Below are 18,244 nucleotides of genomic sequence, written 5' to 3'. Positions count from 1 at the left end.
CCTATTGATATTTGGGTTTTATCTATCCCCAACTATGAAGATCTATTGTCTGTTTGTGGCTACCTTTACCTGATCCACTACCATGGTACAGTCATCAAATGAAGGAATCAACAGTCATGTAAAGCGTTGCAGCCTATGTGTTTCATTTGCAGATGCTCTATATAAATTTTGTCTTTTAAAATCCCGAAAGAACAACCATTAGAGAAAATCTACAGAACAGTGGTTCTCGACCTTTCTGTAATGACCCCGGGCCATAAATATTTCATTGCTACCTCCAACTGTAATTTTGCTAGTGTTATGAATCCTAATGTAAAAGCCTGACATTTTGACCCTTTGTGGGGATCGCGATACGCATGTCGAGAACCCCTGATCTATAGTAAAGAGATTTTGTTGCTCTTGATGACCTGTAATAGAGGTAAAAATTGTCTAAATTCTTTTCAGGTGTGCATTTGAGTAGAAGTGGAGCTGGACCTTGCCACCTGATAAGCAAGGTGCAGCACACTTCACTCAAAGGTGTCAGGGACTGGACTCAGTAGTCGTATGTCTGTAATCTATGCCCTACGGGTGGAGGTAGGACAACAGGCGTCCAAGGCCAGTCTGGCTATATGAGACTCTACACACAAAGCATAACTGCCAGTAGTCATGGGAGGGGAAGAGGATCAGCAGGATATCACCCGTACAGGACGTTCTAGTTCATTAGAGCATGCTCCCCATCTGCTACCTGTACTTCTTGAAGCCATCCTGTGCTCCTGATTATTATAACTAGTTTATGGCACATGTAAATATTATGTCAGCTGTGGGGTGGGCAGGGGAGAGAAAAAGGAAAAAAAATCAGACCCAGATCATGATGGTTAGTAGATTTTATATGATCCAGTATTTCTTCCTTAATGGCTTTACCAATCATTTGTCTCCTCCAAAGCCTGCTCTCAGACTAATCGGTGTCAGATCCTTAGAAGAGGCCTTCCAAGCATTGTGGGATACAAAGCGACATTTGACTCTTGCAGACACAAATTATGACGCTGGGCCAACAGGAAAACATGTGAACTGACGTTCCTGTTAAGACAAAGTAAAACAAAAGTAAACAAAGCACAAAACTGGATCTTATGGGTTAACCAGGCTGTTGCTAAGGAAAAGGAGAGGGCTGCAGTGCGGTGAGCAGAGGCTGGGCAGGGTTTGGCAGGTAGAGGAAACGAGATGTCTGGGAAGGAAAAGCAGAGTCAGATGCTTGACTCTGAAGAGCATTTAAATATCTAATACAAAATCTAATACAAAAATACATTTTGTAGACTCCAAATAAAGAGTTGGGTCTTCAGATTTTTTTTACACTAATTTACAATGTGTTCTTTATGATTTCTACTTCTTTTTCTTCCTCCTTCCACTCATTTATGGTAATTGTCATAGTTTGTTTTTTATTACTCTGATAAACACCATGACTGAAAGCAACTTGCAGAAGGAAGGGTTTATTTATCTTACAATTCCCTATCACAGTTCATTGCTGAGGGAAGACAGGGCAGGAACTGAAGGCAGGAACTGGAGGCAGAGACCTTGGAGGAATGCCGCTTCATGGCTTGCTTTGACTGCTTTTTTATACAACACAAGACCATCTGCTCAGGGCTGGGCACCTCCTACAGTCAGTTAGGTTTGCCCATTTCTACCATTAGGAAAACGCCCCATAGACTTGCCTACTGATCAATCTGGATTGAGGTTTTTTTTCTCAGTTGAGATTTCCTCTTCCAAGATGACTCTAGGTTGTGTCAAACTGACAAAAAAAAAAAAAAAAAAAACCAGCACAATAATACCTATGCTAAATGTATTTTCTCCTTTGGCTATTCACAAAAATGTGTTGAAACTCATGAATGGGATTTTCCTTGCTTGTCGTACATCCATGATATACTTTCTTACCTTCACAAGCTTCGACCAGAGAATGGATGTAATACGTTCTTACTAAATAGTTTTTTTTTTTTTTTTTTTTTTTTTGGTGCTCAGGAACTTTATTCTGTCAACACTTTAATAAGATGGACAGCAGGAGCAGTCCAGTGCCATGAGCCATATGCAGTCAAATGAGCTCCTGACTTGAGGGTCTTTGACTGCAGACCACTCTCTGAGTGTGGAACTGTCCTCCTCCTTTTTTTTTTTTTATTAACTTGAGTATTTCTTATATACATTTGGAGTGTTATTCCCTTTCCCGGTTTCCGGGCAAACATCCCCTCCCCCCCTCCCCTTCCTTATGGGTGTTCCCCTCCCAACCCTCCCCCCATTGCCGCCCTCCCCCCATAGACTAGTTCATAGGGGGTTCAGTCTTAGCAGGACCCAGGGCTTCCCCTTCCACTGGTGCCCTTACTAGGATATTCATTGCTACCTATGGGGTCAGAGTCCAGGGTCAGTCCAAGTATAGTCTTTAGGTAGTGCCTTAGTCCCTGGAAGCTCTGGTTGCTTGGCATTGTTGTACTTTTGGGGTCTCGAGCCCCTTCAAGCTCTTCCAGTTCTTTCTCTGATTCCTTCAACGGGGGTCCTATTCTCAGTTCAGTGGTTTGCTGCTGGCATTCGCCTCTGTATTTGCTGTATTCTGGCTGTGTCTCTCAGGAGCGATCTACATCCGGCTCCTGTCGGTCTGCACTTCTTTGCTTCATCCATCTTGTCTAATTGGGTGGCTGTATATGTATGGGCCACATGTGGGGCAGGCTCTGAATGGGTGTTCCTTCAGTCTCTGTTTTAATCTTTGCCTCTCTATTCCCTGCCAAGGGTATTCTTGTTCCCCTTTTAGAGAAGGAGTGAAGCATTCGCATTTTGATCATCCGTCTTGAGTTTCATTTGTTCTAGGCATCTAGGGTAATTCAAGCATTTGGGCTAATAGCCATTTATCAATGAGTGCATACCATGTATGTCTTTCTCTGATTGGGTTAGGTCACTCAGGATGATGTTTTCCAGTTCCAACCATTTGCCTACGAATTTCATAAAGTCGTTGTTTTTGATAGCTGAGTAATATTCCATTGTGTAGATGTACCACATTTTCTGTATACATTCCTCTGTTGAAGGGCATCTGGGTTCTTTCCAGCTTCTGGCTATTATAAATAAGGCTGCAATGAACATAGTGGAGCACTTGTCTTTTTTATATGTTGGGGCATCTTTTGGGTATATGCCCAAGAGAGATATAGCTGGATCCTCAGGCGGTTCAATGTCCAATTTTCTGAGGAAACTCCAGACTGATTTCCAGAATGGTTGTACCAGTTTGCAATCCCACCAACAATGGAGGAGTGTTCCTCTTCCTCCACATCCTCGCCAGCATCTGTTGTCCCCTGAGTTTTTGATCTTAGCCATTCTCACTGGTGTGAGGTGAAATCTCAGGGTTGTTTTGATTTTCATTTCCCTTATGACTAAAGATGTTGAACATTTCTTTAGGTGTTTCTCAGCCATTCGGCATTCCTCACTTGTGAATTCTTTGTTTAGCTCTGAACCCCATTTTTTAATAGGGTTATTTGTTTCCCTGCAGTCTAACTTCTTGAGTTCTTTGTATATTTTGGATATAAGGCCTCTATCTGTTGTAGGATTGGTAAAGATCTTTTCCCAATCTGTTGGTTGGCGTTTTGTCCTAACCACAGTGTCCTTTGCCTTACAGAAGCTTTGCAGTTTTATGAGATCCCATTTGTCGATTCTTGATCTTAGAACATAAGCCATTGGTGTTTTGTTTAGGAAATATTTTCCAGTGCCCATGTGTTCCAGATGCTTCCCTAGTTTTTCTTCTATTAGTTTGAGTGTGTCTGGTTTGATGTGAAGGTCCTTGATCCACTAGGACTTAAGCTTTGTACAGGGTGATAAGCATGGATCGATCTGCATTCTTCTACATGTTGACCTCCAGTTGAACCAGCACCATTTGCTGAAAATGCTATCTTTTTTCCATTTGATGGTTTTGGCTCCTTTGTCAAAAATCAAGTGCCCTTAGGTGTGTGGGTTCATTTCTGGGTCTTCAATTCTATTCCATTGGTCTATCTGTCTGTCTCTGTACCAATACCATGCAGTTTTTATCACTATTGCTCTGTAATACTGCTTGAGTTCAGGGATAGTGATTCCCCCTGAAGTCCTTTTATTGTTGAGGATAGCTTTAGCTATCCTGGGTTTTTTGTTATTCCAGATGAATTTGCAAATTGTTCTGTCTAACTCTTTGAAGAATTGGATTGGTATTTTGATGGGGATTGGATTGAATCTGTAGATTGCTTTTGGTAAAATGGCCATTTTTACTATATTAATCCTGCCAATCCATGAGCATGGGAGATCTTTCCATCTTCTGAGGTCTTCTTCAATTTCCTTCTTCAGTGTCTTGAAGTTCTTATTGTACAGATCTTTTACTTGCTTTGTTAAAGTCACACCGAGGTACTTTATATTATTTGGGTCTATTATGAAGGGTGTCGTTTCCCTAATTTCTTTCTCGGCTTGTTTCTCTTTTGTATAGAGGAAGGCAACTGATTTATTTGAGTTAATTTTATACCCAGCCACTTTGCTGAAGTTGTTTATCAGCTTTAGTAGTTCTCTGGTGGAACTTTTGGGATCACTTAAATATACTATCATATCCTCTGCAAATAGTGATATTTTGACTTCTTCTTTTCCGATCTGTATCCCCTTGACCTCCTTTTGTTGTCTGATTGCTCTGGCTAGAACTTCAAGAACTATATTGAATAAGTAGGGAGAGAGTGGGCAGCCTTGTCTAGTCCCTGATTTTAGTGGGATTGCTTCAAGTTTCTCTCCATTTAGTTTAATGTTAGCAACTGGTTTGCTGTATATGGCTTTTACTATGTTCAGGTATGGGCCTTGAATTCCTATTCTTTCCAGGACTTTTATCATGAAGGGGTGTTGAATTTTGTCAAATGCTTTCTCAGCGTCTAATGAAATGATCATGTGGTTTTGTTCTTTCAGTTTGTTTATATAATGGATCACGTTGATGGTTTTCCGTATATTAAACCATCCCTGCATGCCTGGGATGAAGCCTACTTGGTCATGGTGGATGATTGTTTTGATGTGCTCTTGGATTCGGTTTGCCAGAATTTTGTTGAGTATTTTTGCGTCGATATTCATAAGGGAAATTGGTCTGAAGTTCTCTTTCTTTGTTGTGTCTTTGTGTGGTTTAGGTATAAGAGTAATTGTGGCTTCGTAGAAGGTATTCGGTAGTGCTCCATCTGTTTCAATTTTGTGGAATAGTTTGGATAATATTGGTATGAGGTCTTCTATGAAGGTTTGATAGAATTCTGCACTAAACCCGTCTGGACCTGGGCTCTTTTTGGTTGGGAGACCTTTAATGACTGCTTCTATTTCCTTAGGAGTTATGGGGTTGTTTAACTGGTTTATCTGTTCCTCATTTCACTTCGGTACCTGGTATCTGTCTAGGAAATTGTCCATTTCCTGAAGATTTTCAAGTTTTGTTGAATATAGGTTTTTATAGTAAAATCTGATGATTTTTTGAATTTCCTCTGAATCTGTTGTTATGTCTCCCTTTTCGTTTCTGATTTTGTTAATTTGGACGCACTCTCTGTGTCCTCTCCTTAGTCTGGCTAAGGGTTTATCTATCTTGTTGATTTTCTCAAAGAACCAACTTTTGGTTCTGTTGATTCTTTCTATGGTCCTTTTTGTTTCTACTTGGTTGATTTCAGCTCTGAGTTTGATTATTTCCTGCCTTCTACTCCTCCTGGGTGTATTTCCTTCTTTTTGTTCTAGAGCTTTTAGGTGTGCTGTCAAGCTGCTGACATATGCTCTTTCCTGTTTCTTTCTGCAGGCACTTAGCGCTATGAGTTTTCCTCTTAGCACAGCTTTCATTGTGTCCCATAAGTTTGGGTATGTTGTACCTTCATTTTCATTAAATTCTAAAAAGTTTTTAATTTCTTTCTTTATTTCTTTCTTGACCAGGTTATCATTGAGTAGAGCATTGTTCAATTTCCAAGTATATGTGGGCATTCTTCCTTGATTGTTATCGAAGACCAGTTTTAGGCCGTGGTGGTCCGATAGCACGCATGGGATTATTTCTATCTTTCTGTACCTGTTGAGGCCCGTTTTTTGACCAATTATATGGTCAATTTTGGAGAAAGTACCATGAGGAGCTGAGAAGAAGGTATATCCTTTTGCTTTAGGATAGAATGTTATATAAATATCTGTTAAGTCCATTTGACTCATGACTTCTCTTAGTCTGTCTACATCTCTGTTCAATTTCTGTTTCCATGATCTGTCCATTGATGAGAGTGGGGTGTTGAAATCTCCCACTATTATTGTGTGAGGTGCAATGTGTGTTTTGAGCTTTAGTAAGGTTTCTTTTACATATGTAGATGCCCTTGTATTTGGGGCATAGATATTTAGGATTGAGAGTTCATCTTGGTGGGTTTTTCCTTTGATGAATATGAAGTGTCCTTACTTATCTTTTTTGATGACTTTTAGTTGAAAATTAATTTTATTTGATATTAGAATGGCTACTCCAGCTTGCTTCTTCTGACCATTTGCTTGGAAAATTGTTTTCCAGCCTTTCACTCTGAGGTAATGTCTGTCTTTGTCTCTGAGGTGTGTTTCCTGTAGGCAGCAGAATGCAGGGTCCTCATTGCGTATCCAGTTTGTTAATCTATGTCTTTTTATTGGGGAGTTGAGGCCATTGATGTTGAGAGATATTAAGGAATAGTGATTATTGCTTCCCGTTATATTCATATTTGGATGTGAGGTTATGTTTGTGTGCTTTCATTCTCTTTGTTTTGTTGCCAAGACGATTAGTTTCTTGCTTCTTCTAGGGTATAGCTTGCCTCCTTATGTTGGGCTTTACCATTTATTATCCTTTGTAGTGCTGGATTTTTAGAAAGATATTGTGTAAATTTGGTTTTGTCATGGAATATCTTGGTTTCTCCATCTATGTTAATTGAGAGTTTTGCAGGATACAGTAACCTGGGCTGGCATTTGTGTTCTCTTAGGGTCTGTATGACATCAGTCCAGGATCTTCTGGCCTTCATAGTTTCTGGCGAGAAGTCTGGTGTGATTCTGATAGGTCTGCCTTTATATGTTACTTGACCTTTTTCCCTTACTGCTTTTAATATTCTTTCTTTATTTTGTGTGTTTGGTGTTTTGACTATTATGTGACGGGAGGTGTTTCTTTTCTGGTCCAATCTATTTGGAATTCTGTAGGCTTCTTGTATGCCTATGGGTATCTCTTTTTTTAGGTTAGGGAAGTTTTCTTCTATGATTTTGTTGAAGATATTTACTGGTCCTTTGAGCTGGGAGTCTTCACTCTCTTCTATACCTATTATCCTTAGGTTTGATCTTCTCATTGAGTCCTGGATTTCCTGTATGTTTTGGACCAGTAGCTTTTTCCGCTTTACATTATCTTTGACAGTTGAGTCAATGATTTCTATGGAATCTTCTGCTCCTGAGATTCTCTCTTCCATCTCTTGTATTCTGTTGGTGAAGCTTGTATCTACAGCTCCTTGTCTCTTCTTTTGGTTTTCTATATCCAGGGTTGTTTCCATGTGTTCTTTCTTGATTGCTTCTATTTCCATTTTTAATTCCTTCAACTGTTTGATTGTGTTTTCCTGGAATTCTTTCAGGGATTTTTGCGATTCTTTCAGGGATTTTTGCGATTCCTCTCTGTAGGCTTCTACTTGTTTGTTAATGTTTTCCTGTGTTTCCCTAAGGGAGTTCTTCACGTCTTTCTTGAAGTCCTCCAGCATCATGATCAAATGTGATTTTGAAACTAGATCTTGCTTTTCTGGTGTGTTTGGATATTCCATGTTTGTTTTGGTGGGAGAATTGGGCTCCGATGATGCCATGTAGACTTGGTTTCTCTTGCTTGGGTTCCTGTGCTTGCCTCTCGCCATCAGATTATCTCTAGTGTTACTTTGTTCTGCTATTTCTGACAGTGGCTAGATTGTCCTATAAGCCTGTGTGTCAGGAGTGCTGTAGACCTGTTTTCCTCTCTTTCAGTCAGTTATAGGGACAGAGTGTTCTGCTTTCGGGCGTGTAGTTTTTCCTCTCTACAGGTCTTCAGCTGTTCCTGTGGGCCTGTGTCTTGAGTTCACCAGGCAGCTTTCTTGCAGCCGAAAAGTTGGTCTTACCTGTGGTCCCGAGGCTCAAGTTCGCTTGTGGGGTGCTGCCCACAGGCTCTCTGCAGCGGCAGCAACCAGGAAGACTTGTGCTGCAGTTTCCGGGAGCTTCAGTGCACCAGGGTTCCAGATGGCCTTTGGTGTTTTCCTCTGGCGTCCGAGATGTGTGTGCAGAGAGCAGTCTCTTCTGGTTTCCCAGGCTTGTCTGCCTCTCTGAAGGTTTAGCTCTCCCTCCCACGGGATTTGGGTGCAGAGAACTGTTTATCCGGTCTGTTTCCTTCAGGTTCCGGCGGTGTCTCAGGCAGGGGTCCTGCCGCTCCTGGGGCCTCCCCCACGGGAGCCCAGAGGCCTTATACAGTTTCCTCTTGGGCCAGGGATGTGGGCAGGGGTGAGCAGTGTTGGTGGTCTCTTCCGCTCTGCAGCCTCAGGAGTGCCCACCTGACCAGGCGGTGAGGTCTCTTTCCCACGGGGTCTGGGAGCAGAGAGCTGCTGCGGGCCGGGATCCGCGGGAGTCTACTAAATAGTTTTTAAATGGTGTTCTACCTCACTAAATTCTTTCTAAAGTACTCATAGTATCTGGCTTCTTGTGTACTAGTGATGAAAGCCTTGGTCTCTAAAAAATCTTGATCCTAGCTTAATTGTTTGTCACAAATATGACAATATTGGAAAAAATATTTTAAAGTCAATATATTATATTTGTATCTTTCAAAAAACTTAATTTCTCTAGATTGTATTGCAGTGAAACACTCATCAATTGGCAGTCCTTTGTCTCCAAGCAACCTAGTTTTTCCAATACATAGGTGTATGCAATTCTAGAAAAATAGGATTTTGTTCATCCATGTATAACATGCTGAAATCTAGTTGTGGCATAGAAAAGCGATCAGATTTTTGGAATATACAATTTAATTAAACCAACATCATATTTAATTTTATAATTTCTATGTTATCTAAACATTATAGTTTTGATAGGAGCTTTTTCATTCCTGCAAACACTTGGTCCCCAGTAGTAGGAATGTTGGGGGAAGAAGGGTGTACATGGAAAAAGTAGGTCACAAAGGGCATGGATCTCAAAGTTAGGGTTGGTTCTCATTTTTTACCAGTCTCTTGGCTTCCCATCTGTGGGATAAGCAGGTAATGGATATGATGTTCTTCTTAACAGAGAACAGGAAGAATATACCTAGGCATAATCAGTGGAAAGCTCTAAAGCCATGGGCCAAAATAAACCTTTCCTTCTTTATGTTGCATCAGGTATTTTGTTACAGCAGTGGAAAGTTTGACGAACACAGAAAAGTGGTACAGGAGCTACAGGGCTTGTGGTGGTTTGAATAAAAATGGTACCCATAGGTCCAAAGGCACTTGTGTTATTAGGAGACGTAGCCTTGTTGGAGTTGGTGTGGCCATGCTGGAGGAAGTTTGTCACTGTGGAGGTGAGCTTTGAAGTCTCATACACTCAAGCTAGGCCTAGTGGGACAGTCTCCTTTCTGCCGTGCGTGAATCAAGATGTAGATCTCTCAGCTCCTTCTCCCACAGCATGTCTGCCTGCATGCTGCCATGCTCCTTGTCTTGATGATGATGGACTAAAGCCCTGAAAGGGTAAGCCTGTCTCAGTGAAATGTTTTCCCCTGTAAGTGGTCATGGTGACTCTTTACAGCAATAAAACCCCAACTGAGACAGGGTTGTTGCTGTGTCTAAGTCTCCTCCTGTAATTTTTTTTTAAGAAAACCATTGACTTGTAGGGGTTAATTTGTGGGGGGCGTTTGGAAAAGTCCGTAGATTTGGATAGAGAAGCCACAGAATTATTCTGGAAGTATCTCGAAATGCTGACAGCACTGTAGATAGTACAGGCTGTGCTATGAGGCCCCAGTGCACATCTTGGTTCTCTGGGGAACTGGGCTAAAGATTGAGGCCCCAGTGCACATCTTGGTTCTCTGGGGAACTGGGCTAAAGATTGAGGCCCCAGTGCACATCTTGGTTCTCTGGGGAACTGGGCTAAAGATTACAGTCTTCATTCTGTCTGTGTCCTTATACCTTTTGGAGAGAATGAGCTAAAGGTGATAGTTTGAGCTGCGGAGATAGCTAAGCTGTAAAGAACACAACAATCTTGTAGAGGACTTGAGTTTGGTGTCCAGAACCCATGGCTCGTATCCACCTAATTCCAGCTCCAGGGAGATCTGATCCTCCAGCTTTGTCTGGCACCTTCACACACATGTCCATATTTTTCACTGCACGTACAAATACACAATTAAAAATAAAATAAAAATATTATCGACTAATTAACCTGGTAGAGAAATCGCAATTACCCTGATATTTATGTTGTCACAGATGTTGACAGAAACTGTGAGACAAGTTCATAGCGAGAATTAGGAACAAAATATGGATTTGAAAGACCTAAAAAACTTAGAATTACAGAAATTCATTGGGGGAAATTTGGAGTTCAGGGAGGCCTAGCTCTTGAAGAGAATACAGCACGCAAATAATGTCTGTTACTTTGCATTGGGACCAAAGGCACAATGGCGTGAGCCTACCTCAAAATCTTGCAAGAGTCCATATACAAGCTAGCAAATGCAAAGCTAAAGAGGAGAAGAGCATCTGTGGACACATCTTGGATTACCATAGGATCCATTTTACCATTCTCAATTGCCAAGGCACTCACAGGGGTCCCTCAATGTGACAGAGGTCCAGTGTTGCCTTGCTGTTGGTCAAGCTGTTGGCAGACTTTGGTGTCATTTATATGGTGCTGGCTGTTTTCCAGATATGCACAGAAGGTCACCTAGGCTTCAAAGGGAACCCTGGGAGGCTAGGCAAGAGCAGGCAATAGTGGAGTCCCTCCAGTCAGCCCCTGAGACATGGAAACCTAGGTTGCAGTGGAGATCAAGGACGGCAGAAATGCCAGGAGCATAAGACGCCCATTGAGAAATGTGGCAACCCCAGGAGGGTTTATGTGGCCTGCGAATGGCAAGGCCTGTAGGCTGCTCGGAGCTCATGCACTCTGGGCACTAGACATGGAGCCACAAGACCTAGTGTTCGCTCTGCTGGCTTTCAACCTTTCCTTGCTAGTCTTGGATGGTTCCATTTTGGAACGAGGGTGTCTATTTTGCACCATCGTGTCTTAGAACTGACCCCCTTTCTTTGTGATTTATAGAGTCCCACAGGTGCTAGCTGGCTTTGACTTCAGAAGAGATTTTGGTCAGGCACTTTTCAAGGAACTGTTAGGGTCAGGAGATACTTGGAGAAGGCTTAAGTTGCTTTTGCATTCCAAGATGGCTATGGGCCTTAGGCGGGTACAGATGGAATGCTAGTTGGTCTCCAGCTTAGGAGGTGAGATGTAGGCAGAAAAAGTCACAGGTAGGGGGCTTGGCTTTGAAGGATATATATGATTCTCGTTCCCTACCTCCTTCTCCCTCTGACTCCTGTCCATCAAGTTGTGAGTTGCTGCTCACAAGCTTTGCTGCCTTGATGTCTGGCTTCATGATAGACAGAAACCGTGGTAACTGTGAGCTGTAATCTTTCATCATGTATGTTGTTCATGTCAGGAGCTTTGTAACACACGCAGAAAGCCATGGAATATCTTCAGCTTTCAGTTTCTCTTATGAAAATGAGAATGGAAAGAGAAAAAAGCAAACAAGTCGATAACTCTGTGTATTGACGAACTCAAAACTTTTGAGAAGGAAGAAGTAGGATTAAAAATAACACTAGGAAAAGTAATCATGGCAATACTCAAGTGCTGAATTCCGAGTGTTGAGGTGCTATTTCCTATTGAGCTGTGTTTCCAGGCAGGCTACCTCCCTGCCACACACTCAGTTAAGTTTATGGCCTGCACAAGACTGGCCTGACCTCCTGATTGCTGCCAACATGTATTGTTCAGATAGTTGCGTTCACACTTGAAGGATCCTAGAAGGGAGCTGGGAAGATGGCTCGGCGGTTCAGAGCACTTGCTGATCTTGCAAAGGACTCTGGTTCAATTCTTAGCTCCCGTAACGGGGGACTCACACTGCTTGTAACTTCAGTTTGGGGATAATTTGAAGCCTTTTGGCCTCTATCTCCCTGGGCGCTTGAACACATATAGTGCACACAAATTAAGGAAGGTACAGAAATACACATAAGTTAAAAAAAATCTATTAAGGAGAAAAAAACCTTTAAAAAGAAAAGAGTAATTCTGGAAGCTGAACGCGGCCACATACACCTGTAATCCCAGTGATGGAAATGGGTAGGCAGCAGAGTCACCATGAGTTCAAGCCAGCCTGGTCTAGATAATGAGTTCAAGGACAGTCAGGGGTCCCTAGTGAAATCTTATCCCTAAAGAAAGATAACGAGAAAGGAAGAAGGAATGAAAGAAAGACAAAAAGAAAGACAAAAGAAAGACAAAAAGAAAGAAAGAGAAAAGAAGGAAGAAAGAAAGAAGTAAAAGAAAGAAAGAAAGAGAAAGGAAGGAAGAAAGAAAGAAAGGAAGAAAGAAAGAAAGAAAGAAAGGAAGAAAGAAAGAAAGGAAGAAAGAAAGAAAGGAAGGAAGAAAGAGATCATAAAGAATTTTGGAAGTACGACAACATCTTAACACTAGTATCTTACTTGTGAGTGGGTTTGGCTTTCTCTGAGACTTATGGGGCCATAACCTGTAATGAGAGAGGAATCCTATGAACCTATAATGTGTAATTAAGAATAGTTACAGAGGAAGACAGCTGAAGCTGCATAAAATTACTACTGCCAATTGAACTTCAAGTATTTTTTTTTTCGGAGCTGAGGACCGAACCCAGGGCCTTGTGCTTGCTAGGCAAGCACTCTACCACTGAGCTAAATCCCCAACCCCCTTCAAGTATTTTTTAATAGACATATTTTGTAAATATAGAATAATATTTGTGAAAATTTAGTCAGAATACTTAAGTCAAGCCCATGCCAGAAGATATAGGCTGGTGACATACCCTAAATAGATCTAAGCAAGACCTTTTCAAAGTAAATAATCCGCACCATTCAATATAATAATTGCAATTATTCATTTTATATGTTTGACTAGACATCATAGATGAATTTTGTCTGTTTTAAATGAGAATACTTTGGATTATATAACCCAACTGAAAGTCACTTCTGTTTACTTCCCAAGGAATGCCATGGTAATTCTGAGGTGCTGATGCTTTACAATGCCTGATCAAGACACAAAGGTGAAAAGCATAGAGAAAGCAACTGATAAGAAGCAACAGGGGACCACCACCAGGTAAGTGAATCCACGGGGCAATGGCATTGAGTGGGTTTAATGCTTTCGTGAGAAATCGTCTCCTAGATTGTAGTGTCTACCCAAACACTGAGCCCTTTCTAGAGTTTGGAAAGAAGTGTTTGACAGGCATAACCTGATCTAGAGAGACAGGCATCCTCGTGACTGTACCATCGGTAGTGATGTGACCTTGCTTCCCTGGATTCTTCTGTGGGTTACCATTGTGCTGTTCTTTCTTCTAGGGACTATTCAGATCTTAAAAGACTCCGGTGCCTGTTGAACGTCCAGTCAAGCAAACAGCAGGTAGTGTTTTCAAAGGATGTGGTGTGCGAATATACACCACGGGTTTCCGCAAGGGTCCATTTCACTTCCTTGTGTGCACGCTCTCTGTTCATCCGGTGCCGTCCTTGCTTCCTCTAGCTGCTGCTCTCACCTGGGTAGGCTGGGCCAAGACTTGGTCGGCATCCAGCCTTTTTGTTTCTTTGCTTGTCGTCATGTGCTCTAACCAACAGGACTCAGATTCCTCAGTCTGTAAACAACCGGTTCTGTCCACAGATGCCAGCGATTACCTCCCAGAGCTTGAGGGAAACTCATTCTCGGAAGCACAGTTTACCACATCTTCCTCCTCTCTGTACCCCCTCCCCATCCTTCTCCTTCATAGAATACACCCCATAATCCTTCTCAAATTGCATCTCACCAAAGAGGGGGAGGGTTGGCTATTTATGTGGTGGCATTTTTTAAATGTATTTATTAGTCAAGAAAAGAATGGAACTCTGGGTTTATCTCTAAACCTGACTTTTTAGTTCTGCTACCAGAAGACTTTGGGAAGGCATGAGAGTAGAGGTCTAAGGGTTTGGGAAACAACACAGAAGTCCTCAGAACAACAGCAGACTCTCGTGCAGCACTGCTGATCTGTCAGTAGCAGGGATGGGCTTGAATCCTGGTCTCTTATCTCTGGAGTCTCCAATATTATACTTTTAAGGTTGTTTAAGAGTTCCTGAGGTCGGTAATGGGATGATGATGTTCTTTTTTTTGTCTTCTGTCATCCAAACTCAGCAGAGAACCATACCATTTTTATCTATTTATTTTAGAGAATGCCTTCTTCAAGGTTTGGTGGCACCTGAGGGCAAATAAGGTAGTTTATACTTGTGGAGTACTTCTTACCTGCTGGTGCCATGGCTGCACTTTTACCTTCTTAATATTCGCAGCATCCACTTTCACAGATGGAGAAACTGCAGTATGGTGAAATGAGCATCCCAGGAGAAGAGGCTGCTCACGGAATACAATTTCATAACTTTACCCTGTGTGCCCTGGACAGCAGATACTTTTCGGTGAACTGGAAAATTAACTCTCAGTTAAAAATCTCAAACGAGTCAAAATATCCTTAAAATAGCTTTCTCTGTGTCTTTCATGCTATGAGATCCCTGAGGTCTCCTCTCTGCTTATTCCAGAAGGTACCTCACCTGTGTTCTGTCTTAGATCCCATTCCCCACTCTGCATACCCTCCAGTGTAACGATAACACCCCAAACTACTTGTTCTTGCTTTTTCTACTAGAATTCATCCCTGTGAAGGCTGTCATGTTTCTCAGGCCCAAATCGATGGCCTCTCTTCCACATACAGCTGCCTTCCCCAGCTGGGGAACTCTCTCTTCCTGGTAGCAGCTTTGTTTCTTGTCCTGGGGAGGCTTGTGGTCTCACTTCCTGATAAGATCCTTTCACTGCCAGCAACTTTGACTTGTCTTTTGATTCAACATTTATCCATTCCACACATTAGAGGCTAGTTTTTTAAAAGTTGAACTGTGGCCTGGGGATTGGGTCACCATAAACATGAACAACCCCAGGCCTGACCAGGTAAAGAGGTGCCTACAGTGTTTCTGGATTTGGCTTGGGGCTTAAAGTTTTCTGGGTTGAAGTTCATGTGGGCTAGATCTCTTTCCCCTCCATTATACCATTCCCTTGTTACTACCTGGCAGGGTTGATTAAAGTTAATGTAATGATTTTCTCTTTTAGCCAACTTGAAACTCTCAATCATTTGTCTGACAAATTCCTATCATTTTGCTAAGTCTTCATACATAAATAATGTATATTTAAAATGCTTGAATTATTTGGAAAGCAGAGAACTGTAAGGGAGCATGCAGTGACTAGCTTCACTTCGAGGTTGGTTCCTAAACCTCTCAAATTCTACGCCTAATTCTGTTGTGGCAGTTGCTGTATCTGTCCTGCTGATAGCAAAAGTGACTGAGCCCTGCTCTCCTTTCCTGAAACAATGTAGATGTGTGAGGGTTCTAGATGGACAGACAGCGTAGGAATTCCCTGGTGCCTCACTTGTTCAAGGAAGAATGTAAGGAGCATATAACAATGTACAATGTATGGAAGTGTACCATAAATTAAAACTAAAGCCAGACAAAATGAAAAACAAGGGCTGGGAGAGCTGCACAAGAAACCTTCAAGACACATACAAACAGGTCCACACTTGCTTCTCGGATTTGCAATGGTCCACTGGAAAAAGGACATTCGTGATTCAGGTCCACTTACTAGAGTTCTGGTAATGTAGCCTTTTTAAAAATATTTTGTTTGTTTGTTTTTGTTTATAAAAGGGATATGATGACCAATTACTAGAAGTTCTAGGGAAAAAAATAATGCACCAGTGTGTTTGGGCAAAATTCTCGAGAAGTGAATGTCTTCCCTTTGATTCTCCAAGGAGCCAGGCTGCCATTGTTGAGTTGTGCTATGGTCTTTGCCTCTGCTCACTGATAGACTTGCAGAACTGTCCCATCAGAGCTGGTTTTCTGTGGGGCTCCTGCTGCCTGGCAGACCTTGGTCCATGGCTAGTGTCTCTCCCTTCACTTTCTGCCATAGCGAGCTCTGGGCACCAACTTTGCAGAATGTTTCTCAAGCCCATGTTCAAGTCCCTTCTATCCTGCACTACAAACCCCTTGATCACTACATGTTCACGGCGTCTCAACACATCTCGTATGCCATGTCTTCACCGGGTGTGTGGATTGGTGAACTCATCCCAGGTTGTTCACTGGAGGGAAGAGTTGGCTGGGGACAAAGCGAGCATTCGTTTGCTGTCTTCACATCGAATAGCTGCCATATGTTGGGCTTCTCGTGATGTACAAGGAACATAAGAACAGAGAGATGGGACTCTGCCTTCGAAATGGCTGAATTCAAAGAGAATTCGGCAAATTTGTGCAGGCTAGACAGTAAACTTGACTGTAGAAAGTGCAGTAAACAGGGTCTACTGTGTTGGGAAGGTCTGAGCAGGCTTCTAACCTATGCCCTGGCCTGGAATCAAGAATTGTAGACACAGCAGAGCTGGGGTTTGGAAGGGAGGTAGCAAGAATAGGGAAACTGCTAGAGGTTCTGGACAAAACTTGCTTGTCTTTCAGAGGGAGCTGGTGGTATCGTGGGTCTTGTTATCAAGTCCCTGGTCTTTGCAAATACAGCTTGCCACTGAGTCTCTCTGAGTTGATTCCTAGTACTGGCTATCTGCCTGCCCTTGATGGGAGTGACTGAGGCTGTATTGCTTCCTGACCCTCCCTTTCTTTGAGTTGTTTAGACATATTTGCTCTGGGCTTGCTACCTTCTTTCTTACAGACCATATTCTAGGAGTATTGTCAATGGCAAAGAGTCTTGAAATTCCTTAGGTCTAGAAAACCTACTTCGTGTATGTGTGCGTGCGTGCATGTGTGCGTGTGTGTGTGTGTGTGTGTGTGTGTGTGTGTTATGTTTCTGTCTGACAGAAAAATGAACTTGTTGCTATGATTTTATGTCTAATGTCTTTTTAAATCATTAGCCCACATTTCGAGATCACCTAATTTGTAATGACAAGCTTTTTTGACTAGAAAAATTAATGGTGGTGTACACAGAGGTTGAATATGTTCTCCAGGGTCGCAGTGCAAGCTAACGATGGACTAAAGCCACGGGATCTGTCTGGTATGGATCCTGTCTCAACTCTATACATGGTCTGCTTATGTTCTTTTGGCCCCTTGTTCATGATGGGTGTAGATTGGGTGACCAAACTGATATACAAAGGTGGTTGTATAGAATGGAAAGTTGACTGTCACTATTTTGAAAATTCCACAGTGACTTGAAGATAAGGAAATATGTTGGGCGGCAATGACACCATCATAATTCATTTCTGAATTACAGGAAATAAGCCTTACAGGAAATAAGGAAAATCACCTTTGTGTAAGGAAATCACGGTCTTACATCAATTTCTGCACAATGAAATAAGTTTACTCTTAAAATAGTTCCTCTATTGTACTTTGCTTACTTCATACTTAATAATTGATCGCAAGAAGCATTTCATCCACACTTTGGAAAAGAGAACTTTTCATGTGATACAAAAAAAATGAATCTTAGGGTTTTCTCAACCATGGCACTTATTAGTATATGAATCTTTACAACTTACGGAGCCACCAGGTCGATCTTAATACAGCAGCGCAGATGTATTCTAGGTGTTCTAAATACATTTATTTTACTATAGTAAATGCAGAGATTTTAAATCAGTGTCTTAAGTATCATTGTTCACATTGAACAATAGTGATTGGGTTTTACCAGTTGCTGTGTCTGAGCCCTTGGTGAACAATACGTACCGTGCTGAATGCAGGCAAAGCGACACTCTGTTCTGGGCAGCATGCGCTACTGGATTCCGAAATTCTCCATCTGTGTATCTGGAGCACACGAGAAACTTAAACATTTCTGCATGTTTAAACCTTATCCCAGTACCAGTGTAAGTGTCCAGAGAGCATCACTGGCCCAAAATACACAGGCTCCTGCTCCTGTCAGTGTGAGACAGACTGAACGTACGTCACAGTGAGCTGCGGCAGGTGGTATCATTTGTGATGAAGAGAGCCCAAGCTAGGGTAAATGCTTTAAAATATTGGCAACCCTCCACATTTACAACTCTGTCATCTCAATGATTGGAAAACCCTCATTCCTTTGGCTTTCCACTCTACCTCTCCCATTCTGTGACTTG

At 42.0% G+C, this 18,244-nt stretch overlaps 1 protein-coding gene across 3 annotated transcripts in view; it reads left to right on the top strand.

Moving 5' to 3' along the window:
* The window catches only part of Nek10 (NIMA-related kinase 10), a 213,123-nt gene that overhangs the window by 7,802 nt on the left and 187,077 nt on the right, over positions 1-18,244 (top strand). For all 3 annotated transcript variants that reach the window (XM_087585528.1, NM_001433013.1, XM_087585529.1), the window contains 2 exon segments: positions 13,153-13,263; positions 13,503-13,563. In XM_087585528.1, the coding sequence (XP_087441654.1) occupies positions 13,190-13,263; positions 13,503-13,563 (135 nt within the window). In that variant the 5' untranslated portion in view covers positions 13,153-13,189.

Source organism: Rattus norvegicus, chromosome 15, assembly GCF_021556685.1.
Source record: "Rattus norvegicus strain SHRSP/BbbUtx chromosome 15, alternate assembly SHRSP_T2T, whole genome shotgun sequence".
In the NCBI taxonomy this organism is placed as follows: domain Eukaryota; kingdom Metazoa; phylum Chordata; class Mammalia; order Rodentia; family Muridae; genus Rattus; species Rattus norvegicus.
Note: the sequence above shows the minus strand (reverse complement) of the source record. Positions and strands in the feature narration are given on the sequence as shown.